The following is a 12,122-nucleotide window of genomic DNA, read 5'->3' on the forward strand; positions in this document are numbered from 1 at the left end:
CAGACAATGCATTGTATCGAAGAAGTTACTTTTAAAAACTCAAAAATTGTAGGCCTGGAGTTGCTGTTTTCTTATTTATTTAAAAAAAATGTTGTCTTGACCGTTGACTATTCTCTTTGCCCCTGAAATACACGCAATAGAAAAAATTTGACCGTGAAAACATTTCTCCCTCCATATCTAATGTTTTTCTGTTTTGGAGTTAGTATAGTCATTATCTGTTGATTACTAAGCACTAAGAACCACTGCTTGTAATAAAAGCATGGAGATGAACTTGAAGGTTGTTGTGGAGTTGTTTAATTGTTGCTTTTATAATGATGTGTTTTTCAATAAATATTTTTTAAGAGAAAAGACAAAAAGAAAACTTTTCTCAAATCATCCAACATTGTGTGAAAAATGGGAATTGATGTTCTAAGGTAACATACAAGACAGTGCCTTTTGTGTGATAAGATAAAGGTAGTCTTAATATGACGGAAAGTGTGTCAAATCAGATTGACCCGATTTTGTTTGCATAAATATTTTTTCTTTCGTCATGTACATATTTTAGTTTAGTCACTATCAGGTTATTGTGGTGAAAAGTGTGTACTCCTTCCTTAACATTTTGGTCATATTATAAATTAATTATATGATAAGTTGTGCAGTGATCAACATTCAAGCCATTGTGTCTCTAAATACTGGATGAGCTCTGGTTGGAATAATTTTCTCACATTCTGATTTCTATTTAATTTTGAAAGTACCTCAAATACATCACTCAGATTTGAAATGTGGACTAAACACAATGATTCCATGTTGTCTTCGGCGTAGCATCAGTCCAAGAGTATCCACCTTTCTTTGTCTCCCTTCCCCTGTGCCTTACTCCTCCTTTGTTGTAAAGCAGAAACAATTCTGAAGGCGTGATACCAGAAAAAACAGGCTATTTTTAAGTATCATATTAAATTTAAATTAGTCTCAGCTGCTTTCATAACTCAGGAAACCACTGTTTTTGTTTTTTTTAATTGATGTAAAAAATTCTAAAAGCAAAATATTTCGATTTTTTTGGCTTAATAATGACGTGAATTTTCTTCTTCATTCATGTTCATTTTCATGAATTCATTTCAGTCATGAATATTCCATTTTTAACATGACATGAATTTTCTCGATTATGGGAATGGGCTCCTTCAGAAAATTGTGGGTTTAGGCCATCTTCTGGGATTCTGTCTAGTGTTTTTTTAGAGCCTGTTTGGGTAATATTTGCATTTATTAATTTTTATGTGCTCATAATTTAGCATTGTAGTTAAGACTATTATTGACTATTGTATGTCTTCTCTTGTATAAATTGAATCAAATGATTTTACACATGAGGTATGGACTCCTTTGCTCCTCTTTCCTTGTCTAGTGACAGTTAAGTAATGTTTTGCAGTCAGAAGTTTTGATGCATTTAATTTGGTGTTGTTATATAAGAGCAGATTGGTTAGGCATGTATCTGTAGTACCTTTGGCCTCACAATGTATTACACAAGATTAACTTGCTGAGATGATATATGGATACACATTTACCCATAATGCTTCCTATGAAGCAGTAGGACTTACTGGTGTTTGATTTATTTTATATTTGGGATTATAAGAATTTCATATATAGCCCATTATTTCCTAACCCTTGTTATGACACAAAGTTACCAGCCACTAACTTGATTTCTGTTGTGGTTGATTTATTTTTTGCGCAGGCTAATATATGCGCCACTTAGTCAATAAAACTGCTGATACTTAGGTATAGTATGTGCAATGTTCTAAGCTGTATTACTTTTATTTTCTTGGGTTAGAACAGACTTGATATACTTTACATGCAGACTTTATACCCGAATATGTTTAGGCAAATAAAATAATTACACAAGGGTCAATAATTAGAGTATGCAAAACTCAGCATCATATTGTACACAACATGGACTTCTACTTGGTAAGTCCAAGGAGTAAAACTGGTGGTCAAATAATAAAAAGATATTAAGGAATTTATAATATTCTTGTCATGAAACATTGCAATGCTGTTGAAAAAAACGGTTTCTTAGAATGAAGCATGCTTTCCTGACCATGATTTTAGTTTTTATGTAGGAATGGTATTTTTGGATTGAATCACTGTAAATATGTAAATTTGTTGAAAAGTGTCATTCTAAGTTCACTGAATCAGGGTGGAATCCAGAAAAATTAATAAGGGAATGGTTCTCCCTAATTTATTAGGTTGCTAAAGGACTTTTTTTCATTTGATGGCATCATTATTCCTATCTTTAATGAAATGGGCCCTGATAATAGCGCATAATCATACCGGGGTGCCACTCAATCAGAAAAAGTTTAGAGTTTCACAATTTCTTCAAATATTAACAAAAATGGGAAAAGGGGCTGAATTGTTTGACCTTCTTCCGATTTTTATATGTATTTCAGGAAAATGATGTGGGAAACAGAATTTCCTGAGGAAAACAATGTTCCTTTATGGTGTGAGGTCAGTTTGTTTGCCATAGGCTATCGTATATACCGGCCTTAATAAAAACCAAAACTACAGTTTGAGCAACTTCAGTTATACCATACTTGAATTAGGTGATGGAGTATGATCTACAAAAAATTTGTTATCAGTTTCCAAGCATTTGGGATAAATGTCAGGAAAAAGGATGGTATGTTTGTTGGGAAAATCAAAAACAAGTGGCCACCCTGCATTATTGAGGCACATGATATCTTCCCAATAAAGCTTCAATTGAGTGTCAGTTGATGGTGCCTATGTATCCTTTTGATTCATGTATAATGAACAGTTCTTGTTAATTCATGAAATAGCGAAAATGTACATATTTCTGCTTACCACTTCTTTATTTAACAACAATTCTTTCAAGTTTTTGAGTCACCATTGGGTTTTTGCCAGTTGTCATACTAAAAATTAAATTTTTCTACTATGTAGGGAAAGGAGGAGGCACTTGGATGAGAATTGCTATGTTGAGCCAAGGAGGAGTTTTGCAGGTAATTTTGAACTGCATATCAAATTATTTCCTCATTTATTTTCAAATAATTGAAGAGACATAATTTTTATCTCTTCCATCCTTTAGATGCATATAGAGAAAACACACGGGATCGATCACCATTAAGATTGTCTAGATCAAGAGAGCGTCATTATAACCCTGTAAGTACCTATTGTAGCATATAATCAAATTAGAAAAATTTTGCACTCAAATTTTATTGATTTTTCTCTTTGCATTTTATTTCAAGCTTCATCAAAGTGTGTGTTACACATTGATTATACAGATTCTTATATTGCTCAAAGTTTGTAAGAGAAGTTGTAAGAAAAATGTATTAAACAGGATGTCCTCTGTGAATTTAATTATAAGCATGACGGTTTATGTGTTCGTACTGAGCAAATCAGCATATAGTGGAGGGCCATTCATTAAAAATTCATTGCAATCATTTTGTGTCGGTGATATTTTAGCATTAAATGAGCATATTTAGGAAATGCATTTTTACCATCATGGGAAGTTCATGAGTGGTTAATTACAAATACAATCAATGAAGAGCTTAAGGTAATACATGTTTTGTCCTAAAAATAAGTAGAATAAATCCTGGAAAAAAATGCATTGCAGAGAATCAACTAGAACCTCGTCATGGTCTCTTATGCTATCCAGCATTTCAAAATGGTTCCCTTTCAAGCTCCTTTTTATTTTTATAAACAAAAAGAAGTCTGGTAGTGCCATATTGGGGCTGTAAGGTGGCTAGGGTAGTGTTACCACCTTGTGCTTTGTCAGATACTTGGTCGCAAGGATGGTGGTATGGGACAGCATGTTGTCATGGTGTAGCCTCCATGTGGCAAACATTTCCTACCTGACTGGTACCCTTTCTGCAGCTTTTCAAGGACTACCATGTAAAACTTATGGCTTACTGTCAATCCCTGAGGCACAAACTCTGTTAATAATACCTTTTGAGTCAAAAGAGACGTCGGAAAAAGGCTACTTATTTTTAGGACAGATCCTGTGTAAAAGTCACATTAATATGCTCTAATATCTGATTTGGGGTAGCAGAAAGTGTTTGCTAGTTGTAATGGGAACTGAACTATTTACTGCATTGCTTGCCTTGGGAATGAGAGAAAGGGTCATGTTGGAAGCCTTGGAAGTAATTGCAGATTAAATGTGCACACTTTGTCATTGCACAAGGGACTCGTTGATGGATGACCTGCCTCCAAGGTTCATAATCTGACTCTGAAATAAATTAAAGTTACCTGGCAGAGCAGTAGTTATAGATTTGAATGGCACAAGTGGCATATATTACATGTGCTTGATTCAAGAGCGTGCACTTAATGCAGATGACCATTTAGTCTTCCATTTGAAGTGCTCGCAAAAGGCAGTTTGGATAAGGTACTTCTCTTTTTTATAGCTATACAGAATTGTGTCTCATCAGTTTCAGTCATCAGGGTCCCATCATGCACCAAGCTCTCATTCTAGGTCATGATAAAAATGGACAAATATGTAATTTGAAATGGGTTTTGGTTGAGCTCAATAGAGAAATGATAAGGTTATGCAGGTATACAGAAGATCATCACCTACACTTATGAACTAAACTTGTCTGATAATTATTACAGGATTGCCAAAATTAGTGCTCTTTGCAGCACTGGCCAAAAGCTGGCTCACTATTTGTAGTACTATTTTAATGATCAATTGATTGGCATTCCTTTTGACCAGACTGTATTAGATACTTGATGTGAAAATGAGAATTCTTAATTTTTCCTAGGTTTATATTCTAAATGTCATATGACACATTGTGGGTTGCCTTAGAAAATACTCATGTTGTTTCATTATTGGATACTTTCATAAATTATATTCTAATGATTAATGAATGTCATGTGATGAAAACACCTCTCACATTTAATTTTCGAGGAATTCTCATTTTGTCAAAACTAAGGAAAAATTAAATTCTCCATTTTTATACATTATTATGCCCTGATCATTTCATTTTGAATATTGTTTATTTCATGCAGAGCTATTACAGTTACCCAAGGGGGGGGCATTCCACATCGCATTTGCACTTCTATTCAGCCGTAAGTATTGAGTTAGCAATTTTCTTTTTCAATTTCTAATGTATTGATTGTTGATTTCACCAGTGTATTCATTTTCCAGTCCCAGTTTGAGCCACCTCCTCCCATCCGTTATTATGATGGAATTGCAACCCCTGACTATGCAATACGAGCAAGCCGCCAAGAAAAACGATCTGTAAGTAAAAATGTTATGATCGCTTGATTTATGTAGATTTTATTAAGTTAAGCATTTTATTTTCTGAATAAAGTATCAGTCCCTGATTAATATCAGTAGTTGTAGAAAAAAAGTCCAACATGAAAGCAATATAGTGGCAACTGGATTCATTAATCACTTAAATTCATATGTAAAATCAAGGAACTTAATTGTAATGGTAAGTATATACTAGGTCTGTCCGGAAACTATCCACCTTTTCAATTTTTTGAAAAAAAATATTGTGCCCTTCAAAGTACTCCCCTTGGGACTTCCTGCATGTATCTCAGTGTCTCTTTTACTTTTCAGAACAATCGGCCCAGTCTTTTTATGGAATGGTCATCAGCTGCCTCATCGAATTCATCGCTTTATCTCATCAACCGATTGTTGGAAAGAATTGAGCTTTAGTTTCAGGGTGATAGCCATAGACTCATGACTCATCTGCAGTTATGGCCTTTTGATAAAACCTGGCTCATCGCTTGCTGCTTTGATCAAGTCCCTTGCAACTGCAGTATGAAATTCTTGATATTGTTGAGATAAAAGAGAATGCAATAAGGTAGCTGCTGACCATTCCAAAAAAGAACTTTGCCGATTGTTTTGAAAAGTAGAATAGACGCTTGGATAAGTGTGTGAGGTCCCAAGAAAATTACTTCAAAGGGGTCTTAAGTCCTCATTGTCCTAGGTAGACTATTTGCCTCAAAATATTGCATTGCTGGATCCTTTCCTCATAGATCTCGTGCATGATTTTTCATCAGCAAATGAATAAAAAATTCTGTAAAGATCCATCTCATGAGATAAACAAGATTTGAAATACAAATTTCATTGACTGGCATGAATTTATGTGTTGATATTATGACAAATGAGAATGGTACTTTAATGATCAAAATTTTACTCAATTTTTTGATTAAGAAGAAACTATGAACACAGTTATCAACCCAAAGGTCAATTTGGTAGGTGATGATGGAGTTCACCCAGTACCAAGCCCGATTCACACATTAGAGTAGGGGGTCAGTTCCTTTCCATGGGTCGCCTATGGTTTCCTAGGAAGGTCTGGTACCCGTAAACTCACACAGCTTGGGTGGAGCTGAGGGTGCTGAGAGAGGCATGTACAGGAATCAAACCTGGGCCCTCCAATCAGTGGTCTAATACTCTACCCCTGGACTACCATGCCCCTCTATTTAATTGATGTACTTTGTTTTTCTTTCAGTATGATCGTTCCGTTGATGAGTTCCTGAAAAGAACTAGTGAGCGAAGAGAAAGGGACCGTGATCGACGTTATAGAGATAGAAGATAAATTACTTTTAATACAAAAAGTGACTGAAAAATTAATGATGTCTTAATATTCTATTTTTGAAGTATTGATGTCATATTATGTTTTTTTTTAACGTGAGTTAGATATTATTGATGTATTTTATATTTAGAGCTTTCACCGTATCAGCGTGTGTTAAATTGAAATTCCTAAGTTCATGAATGGTCATTTGTTAATTGCTACCTGTATTGTCACTTTGGTTGGTTACTCTGTATAAAATGCTACCCTAGTTGCTTGATCTGACATACTGCATCAGCATTATCGTCATATAGACCCCAGAAGTTTGTGTTTCTTGTCTTTGAGGTCAGTTCCCTGCATTGGAATCTCACTGGGCCATTAGTTAGATTTGAAAAACCTGGTTGTGTTTTAGCTGACTAGTTCAAAGGTCTTAAATGTTAAACCCTTTGTGTGAGAATTCAAGACTATATTTTCTATTCATTTTCATATGGTTTTACAACTATTAGTATGGATTTTTGATTAAGATACATGATAGTTGTAATTGACCATAGGGAATGGCCAGGTGATTTTGATTGGGTCATCATTATTTTGGAAGTTGAAGCAGAGAAGTTAAGTTTTGATAAGTTAAACATAAATACAATCAGCCTCCTGCTGCATCTTATGTTTAAGTAATATAATTTTAGTCTCAGCCTCAATGTAGGGTAGGTATGTATGAGTCTTGGGAGGAGGGAACATTTGAATGCGTAGTTCACCTTTGAGTTTAATTATCTGAACAGAAGGAGAGCATTTTCATATGCTAATTGAAATTTATGCTACTATAATTCTTTGATTTTTTTGTTACAGAGTGTTCATGTTTCATTTTCATTACTATTAAGACTGAAAAGTGGGCAAATAATTGTGAGTTTGAAGGGCAGTGCTTAAATTACCAGGTGGTATTCCAAAATATAATTGTCTATGATGAATTATTAATTTTAAATGTTATCAGTATGTCCAATCAAACATCAGTTGATGGGTATGTATGTGATCAGAAGTTGTATGCTTGCTAATACTGACAGCCGAAGGTTTTTATGGTCTCAAGTATTTAAGTTTGTTAAAATATTGATTCATATTTCCATGGTAAATCAACAAGTTCATCTGTGTTGTTGATGTTTAACATTAAGCCCAAATAGAACCCTTTGATATCTGGAAATATGTAGTCATTTCTTTGTGAGTGAGGTCAGTTATTCAATAATCATCTAGTCTATATTTGTTGTTTCCAATTGGTCATGTTCTGTTTGCAGCAAAGGCAAGTTAATGAAACAAAATTAAATCTCTAAATTCACCCTGAAAATGTTTGAATGGTAAAATCATATCTGCCCTTATATTTGTGATTTTGAGCCATAAATAAATAAAATGAAAAGGAAAAAATTAATTGGTATTACATTTCCTATAGTTCCAATGGCATAAATTAAGTAACTGTTCAATTTATTTTCTATTGAACTGCATTTACCTAAGGAAGTCTATCTGCAGTTAAGGAAGTCTTGTAGGAGTAACAGGAAATAGTCTTGTCTGCTATTCAAGTGTAATACATATTATTTTTGCTAATGCAAAGAACTTTAAAAGGAATTAAGTACTTGAAGGTGCTTCTGTTTTCAATATTCAGATTTCAAATTTCTGATGGTGACATTTTGTGATTTCCCAATATAATAGTAATGATTAAAATGTGGACCACTAGTTTCCTTGTGGTGTACTGGCAAAAGTGTGACCTGGATATCTGTGTACCATATTGGCTTCACATGCAGTTTTCGTGGCTCTAATGAATTCAGGGAATGTCACCCAGAACCAGCTGTCTTAGGATCAACTACTGGATAGTCATCCAGGACAAGTGATGCCCCACAGAGGACCATTGTACTGCAAAAGTAAAAGTTGCAGAAAGAGAACTTACGAACTACTTAAGAACACATTACTGTAAATGTCAGAATAGGGATGTGAAATATTTGGGTTATATTCAGGAAAGGAATGCAATAAAACATAAATAGGGTGCCCCTAACCCTAGAAAATGACAAATATATCCTGGAATTTTTGCTGGTGTAAATAACATTTTAGCTTATTTACTTGCAAATTAGCTGTGATTTCAATGCTGTAGTGAAGTACACTTCCCTATCATATGTCATACATTCATGCTTAAATAGGTAACCCACCGCCAGTGTTCAAAGTCTTAGCCCTTACCTTGGGTTTTTTCATCATTCAATTCATTCTAATAATACGAGGGTCATCCGGAAAGTAGTACCCGTTCGTGCCGCATGAAGTGCTGACGACGCGAGTAGCCGCTGGACGAGGTCAGATAGCTTCAGTGGCTTGTCTGCCTTCTCTGAGCCAAGTTGCGTGACGCTAGCATTGCCTGTGTTGTTTCTGTGATTGTTTACAATGTTTAAAAAAATTGAGAACGCCGCCAGTTGTGAAGTGAGGGCAGTGATTAAATTCCTCAATGCAAGAAACGTTCGCCCATGTGATATTCATCGCCAATTAAAAGAGGTGTATGGAGACAATGTAATGGACGAGTCGTCTGTTCGGCGGTGGTGTCGCAACTTCAACATGGGGAGGGGGAACACACACGACGATGAGCGTTCGGGGAGACCGTCTGTCATTACAGACCAACTGGTGAGCTCAGTTGACGAATTCGTGAGGAACGATCGGCGCGTCACAATTGATGACATCTGTGAGCATTTTCCCAATGTTTCTCGAACAATTGTTCATGAAATTGTTAAACACCATCTGCATTATGCAAAAATTTGTGCAAGATGGGTCCCTCGCGTATCTCAATGAGCTGGCGGCGAAGGACTATGCAGCAGGAATACAGAAACTTGTCACACGTTATGACAAATGCCTTAATTTGCTTGGAGATTATGTTGAGAAGTAGTTTAAAGTATCCTCTTTCAAATAAAATTTTTTATGTTTGTTAATATTTACTTTTGTCTTTTTATTTCACGAACGGGTACTACTTTCCGGATGACCCTCGTAGAAAGAAACTTTACTTGGCTAAAAATGATTTTGATACCTTTTATGAAGAGATTGGTTCTTAGTGGAATTTATAATGTACTTTATAGAAGGCAACAATATTGTATTATGGTTTTATGAGCTGATTTATATTATAAATTGCAGAAAATCACCTAGAAAAAAGTGTATTAGTGTTAATGTGGATAGAGGATGTATTACAAAACTAAGACACTGTTTTTGGTGTTGCTTGGAGGAAGTCTTTCATACTAGGCATAAATGAAGGAAGATAAACTTGGCACGTTGGGCGGGAAGCACTACTGTGACCTTGGTCAAGGATATGTTTGACCAATGAAGACTTATTCTACCCAAAGGTTCTACCTTAAGAGAAGAAGGGACATTAGATGACCTTGTAGAGCTCAAGATTTTAAGCCATCAGAAATCCAAGCACCAAAAACTTGTTAATGACCATTTGTATCCTTCACGCTCCCCCCTCCTGCATCTTTCCTATTCCACCCCCAAGCTCAGTTACTACCACCCCACTAAATCTCACCTCCACCTATCCTACCCAACTTACCTCTCCATCCCCCCTCTAAGGGTTATTGCATATATATATATATATATATATATATATATATATATATATATATATATATATATATATATATATATATATATATATATATATATACATACACACACACACACACATTATATACATATATATATATATATATACATATATATATATATATATATATATATATGTAACACTTTTTGAAAGACTCACGGACGTGAATAATAATGTATAACAGTTAGCACTAGTGGACACAGACAAAAACACAGAAACACACAAAAAAAGAGACTCACTATTTTTTTGTGTGTTTCTGTGTTTTTGTCTGTGTCCACTAGTCCTAAGTGTTATATATATATATATATATATATATATATATATATATATATATATATATATATATATATGTATGTATATAAAAACACAGAAATCAACCCGAAGGTTGGTTTGGTAGGTGATGGGTCACCCAGTACTAAGCCTGACGGTGTATGAAATTCACACATCAGGGTAGGGGGGCCAGTTCCTTCCCCTGTGCCTGTAATGGTTTCCCAGAAAGACTCTCACATCAGATTGGTGCTGATGATAAAGAGAAGAACCTCATCCCCAAATGTATGGCAAATGCTTTTGCCGCACCTTCATTTGTAGTGGTGTCAGAGAATCTACAAATATCTTCTGCAACAAGATAAGCTACTTGACCAATTAAAATCAGCACAACTTTGTAACTTAAACAATGAGAAGAAGGTTTTTGTGTGCGGTGAAGATGACATAAATATACGACCAGTGATACGAGAATCCTTTGAAAATTTACCTTTTTCTTTATTGTACTGCATATTCAACTTCATTGTGTAAATTAATAAGTAAATTAATCTCTTGCAATCACCCTCAAATATTGCATACATTCCCTAGAAAACAGATGCCAATGTTGTCAGGATGCACAGGCTAATCACTTGTACAAAAAGGAATAACTTCAACAACAATAAATCACTTTAAATTCAATTTATATTTATTTTTTATGGAAAAAAAAGGAATACTATGCCATTGAGCATGTTTTATCCTTGAGGTATTTAAGAATTATTTTTCTAGTTGTTTTCTAATCCTGGTCTACTTTGCAATGGTGAAGAGACACTGTCCAGCCACAATTTCCTCTTCATCCGACTTGTCAACTCTGGTAAAGGAAACAGTATGGTAGCCAGCGAGCAGCCCTAGCACAGAGTCACTGACATAAGATCTGTGCTGTATCTGTATTTTATGCACTTTCTTAGAAGCGATAGATGAAATCTTAGTGCAAAATTTAGCTCGCTTTGACCCAATATTTCATTTTGTCCAGCAAGTTTTCAAAATAAACTGTTAATAAGTGCGTCCACAACTGCACCATGAAAGGAAATCGCAAACAATATAAATTAATGCATTAACATTATTTTGTCCCTCTTAAGATTAGAAGCATTTAAATTTGGTTTCCAAATATTTTTGTTTTCTAAAGCATGAACAGCTTTTAAAATGGTTAATGTTAAGCCAAGTCAACACAGTTCATGGCATTGCAAATGTGTGAATGCTTTTTTTTAAGATTGTAAGGAAAGAAAATAAGAAAAAAATGAAGATCGCAAGAAGGCAATCACTAAGCTTAAACACAGTTCATTTTGTGACATTTCCTGAATTCTGCAGAAGTGTCACCAAAATAGGTTATCAGATGAAAATGAAACCTTTTATGACACACAATATATTTACCAATACATGATGTGAATAGGGATGTGGGTATAGTACAGGGCTACTGATAGGAGCACCAGGATTTGATTCTGGAGGATGACTCTTGGTGCCTTCAACTTAACTCAAGGTATGTGACCTTTCAGGCATTATATCTTCCTGGGGAACTGCAGATGGTTTAGAACTAGCCCACCAGCCTGATGTGGAAATTTCACATGCTCTTGGGAATAGTATTAGGGTAACCCTACCCTTCATCCATCAAACCAACCTTCCAGTTGATAACTGTAGAGGTGTATTGTCACAGCCTGACATGTACTCCATGAGAGGTTGTGTGTCTATGTACACACATAAATAATGCATGACCATTTAAGATGGTTTCATGTTAA

General features: G+C 35.0%; 1 protein-coding gene across 2 annotated transcripts in view; it reads left to right on the forward strand.

Moving 5' to 3' along the window:
• LOC139698414 (YTH domain-containing protein 1-like) overlaps positions 1–8,494 on the forward strand; it is a 99,490-nt gene extending 90,996 nt beyond the window's left edge. The window contains exons 14-18 of one of the 2 annotated variants that reach the window (XM_071597314.1): positions 2,914–2,972; positions 3,059–3,132; positions 4,975–5,034; positions 5,114–5,206; positions 6,429–8,494. In XM_071597314.1, coding sequence (XP_071453415.1) covers positions 2,914–2,972; positions 3,059–3,132; positions 4,975–5,034; positions 5,114–5,206; positions 6,429–6,515 — 373 coding nt within the window. In that variant the 3' untranslated portion in view covers positions 6,516–8,494. Of the gene's footprint in view, positions 1–2,913; positions 2,973–3,058; positions 3,133–4,974; positions 5,035–5,113; positions 5,207–6,428 lie in introns of those variants that run through there. The other variant, XR_011702920.1, reaches the window with a different exon arrangement.
• The last annotated feature ends 3,628 nt before the right edge of the window (positions 8,495–12,122 follow it).

This window comes from Hetaerina americana, unplaced genomic scaffold, assembly GCF_022747635.1.
Source record: "Hetaerina americana unplaced genomic scaffold, ioHetAmer1.1.p SCAF_85, whole genome shotgun sequence".
Taxonomy (NCBI): domain Eukaryota; kingdom Metazoa; phylum Arthropoda; class Insecta; order Odonata; family Calopterygidae; genus Hetaerina; species Hetaerina americana.